The 18,254-nt window shown below is 43.0% G+C and overlaps 1 protein-coding gene across 3 annotated transcripts in view; it reads left to right on the top strand.

Moving 5' to 3' along the window:
- The first annotated feature begins 1,165 nt into the window (after positions 1-1,165).
- Ldah (lipid droplet associated hydrolase) overlaps positions 1,166-18,254 on the top strand; it is a 65,900-nt gene continuing 48,811 nt past the window's right edge. The window contains exons 1-3 of one of the 3 annotated variants that reach the window (XM_057787710.1): positions 1,166-1,248; positions 10,965-11,120; positions 17,953-18,096. In XM_057787710.1, coding sequence (XP_057643693.1) covers positions 10,967-11,120; positions 17,953-18,096 — 298 coding nt within the window. In that variant the 5' untranslated portion in view covers positions 1,166-1,248; positions 10,965-10,966. Of the gene's footprint in view, positions 1,249-10,395; positions 10,426-10,964; positions 11,121-17,952; positions 18,097-18,254 lie in introns of those variants that run through there. The other 2 variants (XM_057787718.1, XM_057787727.1) reach the window with 2 other exon arrangements.

Here is an 18,254-nt window from a genome sequence, read left to right as displayed (position 1 = left end):
TGCATTACAAGGCATGTGTAAGACATGTTACGTTAATGTGTTAATGCATTCTGCCTGTGGAAGAGAGATGGATGCAATAGATACCCAGAGAAATTTGGAACCAGGAGATGGAGAGAGATGTGTACCTCAACTTCCATCTGTTTTTAAGAATCCACTTCCCTTTGTATTGACATCTAGATGTATCCTGCTGTTGGAGAGGTAAGTCAATAGACCTGAATGGCATCATATAAATATAGTTTTACAGCATTACTCGTGGGACATTTACACACATAAAACTGTGTTCATGAGGGACACCACCTTGTACTTGTCACATACTGGCACTCTAACATAATCATTTATTCTATGTGTTTATGTCTCCAGACTCTAATGATCCCTTTTAATACTGGCTTCACTGAATAGCTGTGGGGATTTAAAAATTGGTTCATGAGAAACTCTTGGCACGGTGAATGGCTTTTTCTATATTCATTGAATGTTACCTAGTGGATATGGGAAACAGAACTGACAAAGAAGGGTAATGAAGTTTAGCGGTTTTCATTTCCACAGCTGGCTGGACGGTGGCACCATCACTGAGGTACTGAATACAAGAACAAGGCTTTTTTTCCACGAGTGTGTGATAATTGCTGTGATTTTTCAAAGTTCCATGTTGCTTCGTCTGGATATAAGAATGCCATATCGGCTACAGGATTTTCAAGACTATAAATACACTGAACACGTATCGTGTACCAAATGCTGAGGAAATGATCTTGGAGTTTGTGCTTAGTTGAAAGTACCTCTGAACAGTCTCATTGTCCTAAAGTGCAGAGTATGTGAAGCGGAATACTAACGCTAAGGTTAACTGAGAGTCAACTTCCCTGCGTTCATGAAGAAGGGACTGGAGATGCAAGATAGGAAAGGGGGCAGGTGTGGAGAACAGAAAAAGGACTCCGGAGGAGGGGAAAAAAAAACTACTAAATAACCACAAAGAACAGAAAGCGGTTAAAATTTAGAAGAAATAAAGGAAACTCTCTAAGTGCTCCCAGCTATGTCGCTGGCCAGGGACCACAACCCTACGAAGTTGTCATCAAAACTCTCGAACTCGGGATCCTCGCTCAGAAAGCCTTCTAAGGGAGCCAACTTCCGGGACGGGCTCGGCGCCGTGTTGTGACTTCACGACTGACCGGGACTTCCGGTTCTGGTGACGCTTTGCGAGATCTGTGGACAACTTGATACACCTTGCAGGAGGACCAGAGAGGTGCTGCAGACCGCACGGTGGGTGGTTTTCCCTGAGGAAGGACGGGCGTGCTGCGCTCAGGGCGGTGCCAGAATAATGAAGTGGCCATCACCCCGGGTGGGCTGAACTTGGTCGTGCGGAACGAGATGGTACTGCACGCACCCCACTGGTGGCAAGGTCGCCAGCGGCTGCCTGAGAAGGGATGAGCCTGTGCGTTGTTATGCAGTCCGCTAGAAATGAATCAGAGTCCGACTGGGGCTGCCCTCGCATCTCTTCCTGTCTTACTTGCATACTCTCACTTTTGGCGGTTTCCCCCACTCCTCTCACTGCTCAGAATACTGGTTGAGACAATTCTTTCATGACTCATTAACTCATCTCTTCCCTCTCAAGTTGTTACTGATCATCTGCTTTCTGTCCTGTATGCTAAACAGTGGGAGAACGGACAGTCTGCCATTTGAACCCTCCCATGTTTCCTTGTCCTTTTAGTTTTAAAAGCACGTCCTTATTGCTGGGGTGGGTGTTGCAACCAAACAGACCTGGGAAAGTAAAAAAAAAAAAAAATCTCTCGTCTTTTCTGGTGGTGGTGACGCATACACCTTTAACCCCAGCACTCGGGAGGCAGAGGCAGGCAGGTGGGTCTCAGAGTTTGAGGCCAGCCTGGTCTACAGAGCGAGTTCTGGGGCAGGCTCCAAGGCTACAGAGAAACCCTGTCTCAAAAGACAAAAACAAAACAAACAACAACAACAACAACTACAAAAAAAAAATCTCTAGGCTTAAGTCACAAAGGTTTGTTAAAACAAACTTGGAACCGTAAGCGGTAGTGTTTGGTGTCTGTTGAATACTTCCTTGTTTTCCATATGAAGTTGAAAGATGTTTCTGTCCCGGGTGGTTTCTCCTGAGAAATCCACACGAGAATTACCTTCACCATTGCAGATAATGTGTTGTTGCTCTCTGACTGATTTAAATTTTTTTCTTTGCTTTTAGTTTTTCAAAATGCACCGTTGGCATGCCTTGTATTTCTGTAGATTTCTCCAACTTGAGGTTTGCTCAGCTTTTTGAATCAATCTGTAGATTCATGTCCTTCTCAAATTTGGGAAGTTTCCAATACAGTTTTCTCTGTGTCTCTTTTAGCCCCACATTGTCTCCTCTGGAATTCTGCTTGTATGGATTTTAGGTGTCACTGTAGTACGAGCCCCTGGGCTACTGCTACGTTTCTAGACTATTTCCCACTAATTCAGGTTCGTTAGTTCTGTGAATCTATCCAAGTTCTATGATCTTGTTTTCTGTTGGTTCCACTCTGCAGTTGATCCCATTTTTAAGTTGTTATTTTTTAAATTCCTTGCTCTTGTTTCTTGTAGCATTATTTTGATAGCTTCCAAACTTTAGTGTGTTCTTACGTTTTTCTGACCCCCCCCCCCCCAATCTTCTTATTAGAACACTTTAATCTAGTCCTTTCTTACTTTTGGAAACTATTACCTTCCTGATGCTGTTAACATTTTCCCGAACCACTTTGAGGAAGAGGTTGGGATGTTAGTAGGTCGGAGAGACTGGTAAGAATTGGTAAAATGGCAGCTCACTTTCTGAGATGGTATGTTTCTTTCTTAAAGGTTCCCAATGCTTATCAGTGTGTTGGGAACTCATGCTCTGTGACTAATGAGGTGAGGTCCTAAGAGGTGAGATAAGGCTAATCCTAAGGAGCCACTTGTATTTGGAAATCAGCCTGTCTGCACTGCAGAAATCTATTCAAATACGTCACCTGGAAAGCTTAGATAGGGATGATGTGTTCTGGTTTTCTAAACCAACAACCTATTGTTGTCTTGGAGCACCCATTTTAGGGTTATCAATAAGGTTACTTCCTGATGACCCTGTCCCAGTGAACACGTCAAAGCCAGTGTTGAGTTTTCTTAGCTAACTTACTTGAGATTTGACCAAGACTGACTATTCTTTAGCCTTTTAAAATTTCTAATGCACATAATCTGTGAGGATATAACATGTTGTTTAAAGGTGTAAGTGTTAGGATGGTTTGCCATGTTGAATGAACAAGTGTGGTATCCTGTAATTCTTGGGAACTTTTTAATTTTTAAATTGTAGCAACTATCAATTCAGGTCCCTTGCAAAATATAGTCCGGAATTACTGGTTCCCCTAACTCATTAAGCTGGTATTCAAAACCTTCATAGCCTGGAGTTGGAGAATTCCAGGCCTGATTTCAATGTGTGTGTGTGTGTTTCTGTAAATTTGCCCCCTGTGATTAGCATTATACTTTATAGAGTTTTTTTATTTTGTATTTTTTTGAGATGGTGTCTTCTCTAATCTAGGCTGACTTTGAAACTGATCTTACCTCTACCTTTTAGTGCTAGGAAAATAGGTATTAGCCTCAACACCTGGGTTTTTGTTTTTTAGGGTTTGTTTGTTTTTTTTAGACAACTATATCATGTAGCCCTGACAGGTCTCAAACTCACAACATTCTTGCCTCAGCCTCCCACATTCTTGGGTTTTGGACATGCACCAACATACCCAGATGATGGTTTCCATGTTGGTGTTCTTTGACTCTTCTAGAAAGCCCTTATGGTTATTAGCCATCTGTTTGGGGCCATTCACTTTTGAAATGTGTCCTTCTGACATTTTACCTGTATTTTAAATGGGTTGTCTCTTTCTTACTGATTTGTAGACGTTCTTTGCATAGTCTAGATATGTGCATGTTGAAGTCTCTTTTGTATGTATAGATACTATACACACATAGTACAAAAAGTATGGACTGCAGATGTAGTTCAGTGATAGAGCAATTACCTAAAATTTGCAAGGTCCTAGGTTCAACCCCTAGCCCCACAAAAAGGTACATATCTTTAGATAGATTGTATACAGAGAAATTAAGAGAATGAGAAGAAAACTACAGAGTGGGAGAACACTGTAAATCTGTACACATACAAGCACACAAACAAATGCATAATGACACATGAGTAGCATTCAAGATTCACACCTGTTGCTGGAGAACATCCTAACAATGGTCTTATAAGCAGAAGTCTGTATATATGTGTCTACAAAGCTAGTTCCAGGACAGGCTCCAAAGCCACAGAGAAACCCTGTCTTGAAAAGACAAAAAACAAAAAACAGAAAAAAGGATGTATTTTAAAACCCTTTCCTTTATGGCTAAGGTATGCTGTGACTTGCTTAAGTAACCTTTGACTGCACAAAGGTCAGCAGATAAGTTGTAGTGGAAACATGAGTCTCTTGGAGGTTTTATTGCTCTCTCTGTTTTATGCTATATGTGGCTTACTCTGTGTTATGGTGGATTCATTTTCTATGTTGATCTCTAGTTGGCCCTTGTTGTTTGTTTGAAAGACCATCTTTTCCTTATTTCTATTCCCATAGACCTTCTCCACTTCTCTGTTTCCAGAGACCCAGTTCCTCAGTCTTCTCCCTAGATGAGGGCTCCCTTCCTGCTGTAGCTGCCCATGTCTCTTGTGGATCCCAGGGACATCCCCTCCAACCCCCTTCCCTCAACTCCTTGTTTCATCCCAGCCTGCAAAACCAGGAGGCATTCCTCATGACTATATAAGCCAAGCAGACCAGGAAAACATGCAACACACAGCCATCACAGTCTGTGGGCAGCCCACCTAGTTTTCTGAAAGGTGTGACCTGCAGTTGGGCAGGGGGTATCTGCTTGAGCTGGGGGCTGGGATATAGCAGTGAGTCAGGGAAAGGAAGCCAGGAGAGATTGGACTGCGAGATCCACAGGAGATGTGGGCGGGGGAAAGGGAGGCAGCAGCTGGTGTCTGCTGCAGCGCTGGAGATGAGCCTGAGGGGTTGGGTCTGGGGACAGAGAGCAGAGTGCTGCCGACAGGCTCTGTATTCTGTATTTCTGATGTTATATTTTTAAAATTTATTCTCTGCCTTTTTCTCACCCATATATCACATTTTGTTTTTCCTGATAAGCAAATTTGTTACACATTCTTGGCCCATTCTTTTAGTGGTTACTGGTATTTTTTAAACAGTCAGAAAAAGCTTTTCCCTGGCTTCTCTAGTTGTCATCAGTGGAAGATTTTTTTTGGAAGCAAGCTGATCTGCTATTGCAAAATCAGATTCGCTACATCTCAAACTTAAAAACAACCCTCGAATGACTGGGAATATCAAGTAGTAGAACATTTGTCTAGCATGTGCAAGGCCCTGGGTTCAATCCCCAGCCCCACTCACAAAACAAACCTCTAAGCAAAACCAACTGCCAGTCTTACCTCTGTGGCTTCACACATCCAGATAACCAGCATGTCAGTATTTGAACTAGAGCTTCTGCTATTTTCATATTTCCTTCTCACATCATCTTTCCATATGAATTACAAACTTGGTGTGTCTGCCACGACCTTTCGAAAGCCAATCTGTGCATTCCAGTCACCAAATATTTCACAAGTAGCTTAAACGCTGGTACCCAGGAACCACGAATTAATTTCCATGCAAGAATCAGACATACGCGAGTGTGTGTTCTGCTGTGTCTCATGGTGAGACGGTAAGTGGTGCGTGCGTTTGATGATTCACGGGAAGACCGACTTCTGAGGAAGCTTTAGGAGCTTCTTAGACTCCGATGTGTGTGGTAAGTGACACAAGTTCTTAGTAGACAGAGTAATGGAACTCTTGCTGACTGGGCGGCTGCTCCCTGGGTAAAGTGCGCGCTGTGCAAGCTGAAGGACCTGAGTTTGGACCCCAAGTGCTCACTTAAGAGCTCTATTGTGACCCCGGCACGGGGAGAGTGGGAGAGGACATATGGGTCCTGAAAGCTTGCTGGCCAGCCAGTCAGTGCAGAGAGACCCTGTCTGAAGAAATTAAGGTCTTTGCGAGCATAGACAAAGATACCGTAAGTTGACCTCTGTCCTCCATACATCTGCAAACAGGTGAGGACACACAAATACTGGAAGAAAGGGGGGAAATCTGAAAAACTCCCCTGCTATGTCTTTTTGATGCTTAATGTGATTGACAACTCTTGGGTCATTCTAGCTCAAGCTTTTTAAAAGTTATCATCGCCAGTTTGTACAGTTCAGTAGGAATTCTGGTAGATAAAATAAACGGCAGACATTTAGATGCTTCAGCCTAATAAGATATACGTACAACTCTACTTTGAATATTTTTGTTCATAATTTTAGTTTTATTGTTCCCATTGGCTTCATACAATATAGTTTATATAGTTGCATTCTAAGTATTACAATAAATTTATGAAAATATTGTAGGTTTGAACTTCTAAGATTTATACTGATCAAATGCTGGTTCTCTGTTTCACATATTGCCTAGGTTTGTATAAGATTAAATTGGAAAAATATGTTGCAACATAAAATTCAAAAATTATTAATCCAGGTAAGCACCTGTATTTAGAAAAACAGGTTTTCATAAATTGCATAAGTCATAGTCACACTTGGATGCAATCCACCCTGACGCTTGGTCCTTATCACATTGATTTAATCCAGGCCTGCTCATAGGCTGAAGCCGAGGCCAAGGGTGGAACTGTCACCCTTCAGCAACCTATAATTGTCATAACATAGTGTTTTGTTAATCTGTCCTTACAGAACTGAATTACCTCAGGCTCGTAGGTAAGATTTTCTTTCCTTCCTTCTCCTCTGCTTGGTGAGACTCAGATGTACAAGGGAAGGGAAGGCTGCCCTGGGAACACCAGTGTCAACTCCACACTTCTCAGTCCAGTTATTGTGTTTGAAGTATTTTAGAATCACAGTTGTGGATTTTGTTTCCCAGGTTTCATAGACTGTGTTTGAGTTTCACGTCTGCTTGAACTCTCAGAAATCTTGACGTTAATCAAACCCAGAGTATCATTACTTGGAATTAATTAGTCAAGAGTCAGGTGTGTTTAATGGCTGGATTTCCCTCTGGTTAAAGTGTTAAGTGTGGCCAGTGGCTTTGCAGTCTGTGCCCTAATTTAACATTTTGTATTAGCCTCCATCGATTTTGTTTCTGATGCATTGTAAATGTCAGAAAACCTTCACAAGTACACCTACTTTGTTATGATATTTCTGGAGAGGAGGCTGTAATGAATTAATTAAAAATGCTGCAGAGATCCTCAAGGGGCTGCAGTGGCAGAAACGCTGCAGATCCCTGAGCGGTAGCAGGCATGGGGCAGCATGTCCTGAGAGCAGCCAGTTCCAGGCAGGGACGGCGCATGAGACCATGTAGCAGGTCTCCAAAGTTGGCTGGTCCCTGTGTGGTGGTGGCAGGCAAGAGACAGATGGATAGGCAAGCCATGCAGAGTGAGGTTGGATATTTATTTAGTGGGTTATTGAAGGGAAGAGGAGAAGAGGGAAGAGCAGAGAGGGGGGGGGAGAGAGAGAGAGAGAGAGAGAACAGTGGGCAGAGGCAGAAGGGAGAGACTGGAGAGGCAGAAGTTGCCTCTTCGAGAGGGAGAAGGAAAAAGAAGAGACTCAGGCTGCAAGCAGGAAGGAAGATCTGCCTGCCTCAGCAGACAGGGGAGGGAGTAGGCGTGGCTTGACTCTTAAAGAGACAGGACAGAACCTTACAGAGGCTACAGTGACGTTTACTAGTGATTAAAATAGTCCTGAATATAAATGTGAGTGAAACTTATTTAGTATCAGGAGTGGTTCACACATCTTAAAGTTTTTAATTTTTTCTAATCATTCTTGCTTAAGAAAAGTCAGTTAAGGCCGGGTGGTGGTGGCGCATGTCTTTAATCCCAGCACTCGGGAGGCAGAGGCAGGCGGATCTCTGTGAGTTCGAGGTCTACAGAGCTAGTTCCAGGACAGGCTCCAAAGCTACAGAGAAGCCCTGTCTCAAAAAACCAAAAAAAAAAAAAAAAAAAAAAAAAACCCTCTGTGTTTGTTCCTTCTTCCTACCCAAATTCATAAAAATGACAGTCAAAGGATGTGGACATAGACAAGGGGGATGAGGGGACACCAGATCCTAAGACTGGAGAAATGAAATCATAGAAATTTTAGGGGGAAAAGTAAAGTTAAAGGAAATTAGCAGAGCTGTCTCGATGGGGCGCATATGCTCAGAACTGTAGTTTATCCCTCCTGAATGCTGAGTCATTAAGTAGTTAACTCTCTTAAACTGCTTTGTCATACTGTGCCTAACCCCCTAAGTGGCCACTTAGCTTCTTCAGCCCTTGGACTGTTATTGAACAGCACTCCTTGCTTGCATTTCTTACGGAAATATTTTTGTGATTTTATTTTTTGTATAGAATTAATTCCTCAAAATGAGGCAAAGTGGTCCCCTTTGTAGGTGTTGACCTGTGCTGTCAGATAGTTTTCCAGATGTGTGGAATTTCCAGTTACACTACATCATAACCAGCATTGCCTTTGCCTTAATTATGATGACCTGTCTAGGGAAAGACATTGAGAACTTGTGTTGGGTCTTTGCATCACACAAAGATGGGGTACAGACCACCAAAGTCTATTAAACCAATAGGAATCTTTATTTTAGAAAAAGAAAAAAAATTCTCCCTAGGGCACAAAAAGCTTACCAGCTCTCTATGACTGTGACCACAGTCAGAGATGGCCTTCCATAGCTGTGGCCATGGCTGTTTCCAAACTCCCTTTTTTATAGCAAGAAGCAAGCGAGAATTTTTACAATCTTGAGATAAAACTCAGATTCAGTTGGCCTTTTCCTCCTTCTCATTAACAGGGTTTTTCAGTTAAACTAGTGTTTGTATTTAGCCCATTGTTTCCTTTTGACACTTGCTGTTGGTGTTTACCAAAGCTCTACACTCCCCTGATACTGCCAGTTTTGCATAGCGTGGAAGGGTACGGGACAATGCACAACCGAAAAGTCAGAGCATCCCATCCTTTAAAGGTTAACTCAGCTCACAGCAGTTGCTGGTCATGAGTGACCTGGGTATGTGGGGGTCATCTAAAGCTGATCCTCAGTTTGCAGAGGGCTGCTTCAGTCCTGCAGACAGAGCTATGGGTTGTAAGGCAAAGTAACCCACTCTTAATAGTTAATCCAAAAGCTGCTGACAGTCTGCTCTCAGTCTCCTAGGCTTACAACTTAATATTTCTTTACTTCTGCATTCCTATTTCTGGAACCTACTTTTCTATATTCTTATTCTTGGACTCATTACTTGCATTAAGTCTAAAACTTAGCTGGCTACCTAACCAGTGTCCACTGAGAAAAAGACTGTGGGTGGAGAAATGAGTATGCTTCCTCTGCAAGTATGCTTCCTCTGCAAGCCTGAGGATCTAGGTTCAAATTCCAGCACCCACATCAGGTGTGTCCGGAGTGCCTGTGCACAGCTTGAGACCCACAGTTCCGGTCCAACATGGAGAACAAAGGCCAAGCAGCTGGCTTTCTAGAGGAGGGACCATGGAACAGCCACTTGGGGTAGAACAGTTTTCTCCATTCTGGGTATCCGTGACCTTTGGACTGCATGCTTTATTGTGGGGACTCGATTTTTAACAGTATTCTTAGCCCTTAGTCACTCTGTGCCAGGAGTTCTCAGTTCTATCAGTGAAAAACAGTTCCAGTTATTACTCTGTATCTTTCGGTGACAAAATCCCCTCCAGTTGGAAAGGAGGCTGGGGGATTTCACAGCCTGAGCAGCACAGAGGGGAAGACATGTCCGCCAGGGAGAGCCTGCAGGGAGGCTTCTAGCTGCCACTCTCCAACAACCACTTCCACCAGGAACTCAGCACGGGCTACCCGGCCTACCCCATAGAAGAGAAGCATTTCAGAGCCCAGGGTCAGAGCCGTGAGCGCAGCCATGAGAGAGGGGCTGGAATTCCTGGTGGGAGGCGGCAAATGGGCCATTGACAGCAGTGGGAAGGCGGTCCAGAAGTGACTGGGGAAAAGGCATGAGCAGAGGACTGCAGAAAAGCAGTGGGCGCTAAGGAAAGGACCGGGTAGCACAAGGGGGAGGCGCAGGCTGTCCTGAAGGCTGGGACAGAGTCTTGAAGTGTTGAGACCTGGTGCCCACAGACAGGGAGGGCAAAAACGGAGACGGGGGCATTACTTAAAGATTTCAGAGTCTCCAGTTTGTATGTATACCGTGATTCAGAGAATCGTGCATGCTTGCCGCCTCATGTCCTGGTATTCCCTGCCCACCTCTTTCATAATCCAATGATGCGGTGCTTTCCATTACACAAGACTGTGCTGCAGAATTGGGACAGAAGAGGGTGACTAGAATGAGCATAAAGAACTCAGTGTTTTCCATCCTGGGAGAGCTGAGCTTTCCCCCAGCCATTGCCAGGTAAAGGTTGAGGGCCCAACTCAGGTGAGGCACTGAGCTACCAGAGATTGCCAGCCTAGGGGAGGGAAGTCATCCAAGGGCACTGTGGCTTCCAACTGGAGACAGCCACAGGGGAAAATGCTAATCTGTCTTTGACTCAGGCTCCCTTCTGACCTCTTTTTAAATTCTTGACCTGTGACCGCCTGTTTCTCAGGAAACCCCTTGTGGTTGGTTTGAATTTGCCTTTCAGTCTTTTGATGCAGATAGCTAAATAGTCTTGCACCTGGGTCGTGTCCTGTGGCATTCTATTCTGAGTGTTTTTGAAATGACCCTTTTTAATTCTTCAATATTGTCTTTGGTTCAAGGTTTTATATTTTCCTGCCTTTTGTGGAGATGGGGAGAGAGGAGGGAAAGGTTGAGACAGGGTCTCCACACTAGTGTCTAACTCTATGTAGCTAAAGAGGCTAACATTGAACACATACGTCCACTTCCTGAGGGCTGAGACTACAGCTATGCACACCTCTCCTGCCTTTTGCTCGGTCTTTATTTTATTTCTCATACCTGCCCCCCATCCTTTTATTTAGCGATGGACTCAGACGTTCAGGAAGAAATCCCTGTGTGTGAGGAATTCTTTTTCTGTGGTGGAGTTGAAACCCAGATTATAAAATGTGGGCCCTGGACTAACCTCTTTGATGAACAGAGTGTCACCAAGCCAAAACTGCTTATCTTCGTTATTCCAGGTAAGTGTAAACGTTACAGATACTCAGAACCTCTGATTGCAGAATTGCTGTTGGTAAACAGTGGAGAACCAGAGGGAAATTAAATTATTCCTGATAACAACCATGGTTACTACTCTGGGCATGCGCTTTTTTCTTTACATTGGTATTTTCCATATTCCCTATTATACAGATATGCCTTGTCTTATAGAGAAGGTACCACATACACAACTTTGTAATTTCCCTTACAAATGTTTTTATTTTTGTATCTTTATCAAAGTTTAAGTTTTTAACAACTTTCTCCCTCCTTAAAATGATTATCTATTTAATATGGAGTTTTTATTCTGTGATTTTCTTCTTGACCTTTTGTGACGTTTCTCTGTCACTGTCAGAGATAGCTAGTTGGTTGCCAACAATAAACTTTGAAATTGTGTTCTGCGTGGCACATGTGGCAAGGCTCCCTGTCGGTATGTCTTTGTCTTTATTTCTGCATTTATTGGGATGGATGGAAATGTTCAAACTGGCCAAAATCGTCTTTTCCTTTAAGACTATGAAAACAGCTCTGTCTGCCATGTGTTTTCTCTGTGTGGAGAATCCCTCAGGCTGGAGGACATCTGTTGCGCTCTCTCTCTCTCTCTCTCTCTCTCTCTCTCTCTCTCTCTCTCTTTCTCTCTCTCTCTCTCTCCTTAGATGGCCATTACATACAGAGGCGGGGTTTCTTCACATGCCCAGAGTTGATCAGCTACTGCAGTTTTCCTAGACTAGGGACCCCAAGAACCATGACAACCTATGCTTAAATTACAACACACCCGGGCTAATAAGAATGTTTGGGCTCCCTGGGTAAGCCTCACTGTAGAGTGTTGAGTATAACTCAGCATTTCATTTTGAGTCTCTGGTTTTCAGAATCTGTAGCTCTTCCTTCAATTATTCTGTTTTCTGGGAAGGAATCTTCTTCCATATTTCTGTGTGACGCGCGAGAGCCTGTCTGCTAATGTTCAGAGCTGAACGGGGAAAGGAGTTGAGATGTCCCTGCTCAGCTGTACCGCCTAATCTCGCCTCAGCATGGGACTTCCATGCCCAGCTGTGCTAAGATTTCTGAGCCGCTATCTCTCTTTGGCCTAACCTTTTCTGGAAACAAGCTTGCAATCGTCCAGGATTTAACATTCTCCTTGAAAATCTGTTTGGTAGCATGTGTTAAAATAAAAAATAGACATACTCTGCCGGTAGGGAATGAGAGTTTGAAGTTCCAGGCATAGCAGGTACTACTCTATGTCGCTGAGGTTTGGCAGGAATGGGGTTGTCCTGCAGCTGGAGGGAAGGGAGGGAGGGAAGGAGGGAGAAAGGGAAGAAAGGAGGGAGAGAGGAAGTTTGACAACTAAAATGATCAAGTGTGAAAGGATTTAAGAGGAAAGTGTAGTAGCCCCTGCCTCACCCCCATGTCTATGTTTTGTTAGGGTCAAAGTCGGTTTCTGAGACCGGTGCTCGTGGAGGGTGCGGCGACCCCTTGAGGACGATAGGTGGAATAGCAGTCTGCTGAATGAAAGGCATTATCTTCCAAAAGAGAGGTGTTGGGTTCTTGAGCAGCTTCGTGATAGAATAGCAGGCATATTGTAAGTAAGGGGTAAAAGCGCCCAAGATTTATCTGGAGAAGGGTCTCAGAGTTGGGGTGCTCTGCCTATTAGCTGTTTCTGGCTGGTGAAAGGGCCTAAGCTTGTTGTTCTTACAGTCCGTGTCGGAGTGCGAAGTAGGGCCTGATACACAGTGTTCCTTTGTCCCATCACTGACTTCTGATCCAGAAAGTCTGGGGGTGGCACAGTCATTCTTCAGAGGTCCTTCCTCCAGGGCCTCATTGTGCACACCAGGTTACATTATGGAAACTTGTTGCTTAAACTTGTTGCAGATAAGTCCTTTGGGTTTGATAACTGTGCTAAATTATGGGGCAGAGGTGGTGACTCAGTTCATCTGAGTTTTGAAATCTCTTCATGTGTGCAACAAGAGACTTGTCACTTAAGGACCTGGGAATGCGTGAGTGACCGAAAAGCTGATGGGTCGGAGTGGGCAGAGTAAGTCTTAAAGTACCGTGAAATAGTTGATGAAGGGGGCAGCCCCCGAGTGTGCTGCGGAAAAGTGCTTGCTGCCCCTGAGGTGTGTGAAGTGTTAGACAACAGTGAGCGAGGGAAGTCATGTTTGCTGTGTGGTGAGGAGGTAGAGGGAGCAGTTAGCGTAGGCACTGTGGATACCCGGAAGTGCGACACATTCCTTGTCCCGTGATCTCTTTTCTTGTGGCACTTGGGGATTTCAGATGTGTCCTTTGTGTTTGCTCTGTTCCTCTGTGGTTTTCACTCTTTTCCTCAGCTCCCTCAGAGGCCTAGGCTGGTTCTGCGTGTGAGTTGGTAGGATTCCCGTACCTTTATTTGGGGCCTCATCTATGTAAACTGTCAGGAAAATTAGGGCGCACACGTATGGGTGAAGGCGTCCTTGGTTCTGTGTTTTCTCCAGCATGCCACTTTCAGCAGCCTCCATTTATTTATTTTATTCGGGGGGACTTTGATTTGAGGACAGCCCAGTCTACATAGTAAGTAGCCAGGATGTGCTAGAGTGTGAGAGACCCTGTCTCCAAAGGGAGAAAGAGAAATACATTGAAAAATAGACTGTAATGGAAAGAGACTAGCTTCACTAGGTACAAAGACTGTATCCAGAATCTAGGAATTGTGATTCAGTATTTCATGTATGTTGTGTTTAAAAATATAGCTCTATTACTAAATATATTCCAAGTTCCACTTTTCCTGTATCTATTAATATGAGTGTGTGAATCTTTTGGTTTATAAGTATGACAGATACAGTTGATTTTTAAATGTTAAATCAATTGTGCCATCCTTTGATCAACTCTACTCAGTCACAATGTTCATTTTTTAACCTTTTGATGAGTTCAGTTTGCAGGCCCTTACTGTATAATTTTTCATCTCTGTTCCCCGTGATACTGACCTATAGTTCTGTTTTTCTAGAAGTTGCATCTGGCTTTGGTGTGATGGTGATATAGGACCTCACAGAATGAGCTGATAATTATTTCTTCCTTGCATATTTTCTTGAAGAATACTTATAAACTGATAGTATTTCTTCCCTTAAATGTTTGACAGAATTTACCAGTAAAGCCATGTAGATCTGGATTTGTTTGCAAGCTCTTCAGTCTTTAAGCTTGACATTCTTTAGTTCATAGTAGGTCTATTGAAATTATCTAATTCTTTTTGAATAAGTTGAGATGTTTTCCATCTTTATAGGAAGTGGCCTATTTTGTCTAAATTACCAAAAATCTAATGTTTTCTAATTATTCTTTTACTGTTGAAAAGAAATGATTGAAATATGATCATGCCTAAACCCTCTTAATCCTGTGTTGGTAGACTAAAGGGCAAATTTCCTGTCATGATCCTCAGATCATGACTGGTTTATTTCTCCTCATCCTCCTTTCTGTGTAAATGCTTCTTAGCCATATTCCTTAGTCGTGATGCTATTGGATGTAATGAGAAGAGCCAAGGGTGCAGGGACCACTTCTGTTGCTTTAATAACTAAGCTTTTTATTTCTTCACGGCTTTCATTTTACCCTTTGGACCTCAGCTAAAAAAGTCACTTCCTCAGACCTTGGGTTTGTTGTTTGTTTTTTTAAGTCATACTGATCTATTTGTTTTAATTGTACATATTATCACACGTGTGAATCAGGTCACCCGTTTGATTATGTCTTTCTTCTCTCTTCCTGTATAAATTCCATGGAGCACCTTGCATGCCTGTGTATGGCACAGTGACTTCCAAACAGTGACTGCCCAGTACAAATGTTATGGTTACAATAATATATAGTGGAAGCTATAATACTGACAGAGAGGTTGAGCATGCTGTAGTTGGCATTCTACTTGGTGGTAATAAAATACTGTATTAAAGCAAGGAGAATTAATTGAGATCATATTGTAAATAAGAGGAAGAACTCAAACTTACACCCTGAGACAGGCAGAAAAGGCTGTTCTATAGTTATCTTGTTCTCAAATGTTTTCATATACCCTGTAATTGGGTTTGTTGTACCTAAAATGTGTAGTTATTATTTTTAATGTTTTTAGCATTAATTGTAATAATAGTTTTAACAGATACCATTTACTAAGTGCCTACTTAGTGCCAAATTTTGTATAAATGGCTCTTCATTTGCTTACCTCTAATGATAATTCCGCCTGCATTCTCGGTGTTTTGTAAGACTAACTGTAATCAGGCACACAGAAGATCTTAGTTTCTATTGCTGTGATAAAACACCATGGCCAGAAACAAGTTGAGGAGGAAAGGGTTCATCTCATCTTACAGCTTTCTCTTTCATCATCCAGGGAAGTTGGGTAGGAACTCAAGGCAGGAACTGATGCAGAGGCCATGGAGGAGTGCTGCTTACTTGGCTTGAGCAGACCACTTTCTTATAGCATCCAGAACCACCAACCCAGGGGTAGCATCACCTTCAGTGAGCTGGTCCCTCCCACATCAGTCACCATCTGCCAAGAAAATGCACTGCAGGTTTGCCCACAGGCCAGTCTGGTGGGAGCCTTTTCTCAATTGTGATTCCTTCTTCCCAAATGACTCTCTAGCTTGTGCCAAAAGTTGCACAACCTCTTTGTTCTTATTGCTCCATTGAAGGCTGAGTTAGGATGTGTAAAACGCTGACTTAAGAACTGAAGGTGTTCTGAGGGTTACCTAGTGATGCTTCCAGGCATATGTTGATTAGTTGTTGTAAAGTATCACTGTGGGACAGAAAACACTCCCGGGAGGCTATTGGTCCAGTTAGGGTTTCTACTGCTGTGAAGAGACTCCACGAACACTGCAGCTCTTATAAAGGGAAACATGTAACTGAGGCCAGCTCAAATTTCAGGTTCGGTCCATTATCATGGCGGGACATGGCAGCATGCAGACAGACATGGTGCTGGAGAAGGAGCTGAAAGTTCTGCATCTTGATTCACAGGCAACAGGAAGTGAACTGTCTGTTACACTGTACATAGCTTGAGCAAAAGAGACCTCAAGGTCCACACCCACAGTGACACACTTCCTCCTACAGGGCCACAGCTACTCCAACAAAGCCACACCCAATAGTGCCTCTCTCTTTGGAGGCCATTTTTGTTCAAAGCACCACAGCTGTACTCAGTGACATCTCAGGTCTTTTTAGAGTAATATGTAAATTAAGTATAACTTTACTCAGAAGCCCAAGAAGATTTTTCAAAATGAACTCAACTACTTTGAGACCCTAGAAAGCTTAAAGAGGAAGGATTTGTCCACCATTTTTTAAACCATGAACATGCGCACCTGTCTGTGTGTGTGTGCGCGCACACGTGCAGAATGGTGTACGGTAGGCTGTTTTAGCAAAGGAGAACAGGTTAAAATAAATAGAAATTTAGTGTTGGATCTGAAGACACTTCAGATCAATGCAGGGGGCTTTGTTACGTAATTAATGGTTTCATGGAACTGGCTGTTAGAAGAGAAGAAGTCGAGTGTGCTATTTTGTATTTAATGCTAAACAGCATTCCTATTCTGCATGTTTACATTTACAAAGATGAAGACGTGGTATTTACATACACAGTGGGTATCCAACTTCTGTTGATATCCCTTCTCTCCATTCCTTCTTCAACGGCACAGTAACCAGGAAGCTGACCAAAGAACACATCACTGCCTTGAGAAAGTTTTCATGTTATCTGGCAAATTGTCAGCACGACCATAAGATGGCTTAGAACTTAAAGCCTGCTCAGAATGCTACAAAAGCAAGGTATCAATATGGATGATGAAACCATTACAGAGTACCATGATAGGTAGACAAGGCTGTACACGTGGAATAGTTAGCATCTATATACCTATTACTGTGTTTCAAGCAGTACTGAACTATGTCATATGTCTATAAATTCACTTAGCATCATGTACATTTGTACTTAAACCATTTCATCAATGAGAAGTCAAACCACAGAGAGAATAAATAACTTGGTGAAGCTCACAGTTCACAGGGAAACCCAGAGTTACAGCCCAGGCAGCCTAATTCTCAACCATTTTGCTGTGCTATCTAGGGATCTGTAAGATGTGGACCCTTGGTGTGGATGGCAATCATGGTTTATACCATTGCCAAAGACCGTGTTCAGCTAAAGTAGAGAGCACCTTACAGCGTGAGGAAATAGATAAATTAATTGGAGAAATAGGGGAAAGGTAAAAGTGGACATCTGTGGAAAGTGCTACAAACAATGAAGAATTTATACAGATGATGATTGCAGGCTCAAACCCCCTGGTTCATTGTCCTTCACCCTGCAGATATGTCATATTGATTATTCTGTTCTCTATGCCAAATCCATGTCAAAAATACCTTCTGTATACACACAAGAAAAATCATGTGTAGTGTTTATGTTCACCAGTGGTCCATTACACACACACACACACACACACACACACACACACACACACACTCCAAATATTTGAAATGGAAAGATAACATTTAAAGTTTTGTAAGATTCTAACATTGATTTGACTGGCCTGTTTTTTTTCTTGTTGTTATTGTTGTTTGTTTTAATTTTAGTTTTTGTTCAGAATAGCTGAGGTGATCAGATCTTGAAATTTCATAGAGACAGTATTAGTGCTTTGGGCTTTATTCTGGTAACAGTGGGAAGCCATGTAAGGGAGATTTAAAAAGATACTTTTATGCTTTGGTTTGTGAAGATCTTTCTTATGATACCTAAGTGTAAGTGTGAATGTCACTGGGTTTGTAGAGAATAGTGTGAGAAAGCCCAGAGCGACCTCTTTCAGGCCTGACATCACCTCGCGTGGGTCTGCCATCTTTCTAATCCACAATCTTATCTTTCCTTAGGTAACCCAGGCTTTTCCCCCTTTTACCTGCCATTTGCGAAGAGCTTGTACTCTCTGACGAAAGGCCGCTTCCCGGTGTGGATGATCTCTCATGCTGGGTTTGCCTTGGCTCCCAAAGATAAGAAGATTCTAGCAGCACCAGAGGGTATGTCCTTCTTAACACCTTCTTGACTGGCAGTGAACGTGTGTCCACGTTTCTAGAAAGCCTGTCAGCATTCGCGATTCACAAGTGATCGCTTCTGCTCGTGGTCTTAGACCCCAGAGGCCACATTTTTTATAATTTTAGAGCTAGTTTGTCTTTTG

This window comes from Chionomys nivalis, chromosome 1, assembly GCF_950005125.1.
Source record: "Chionomys nivalis chromosome 1, mChiNiv1.1, whole genome shotgun sequence".
In the NCBI taxonomy this organism is placed as follows: Eukaryota; Metazoa; Chordata; class Mammalia; order Rodentia; family Cricetidae; genus Chionomys; species Chionomys nivalis.
Note: the sequence above shows the minus strand (reverse complement) of the source record. Positions and strands in the feature narration are given on the sequence as shown.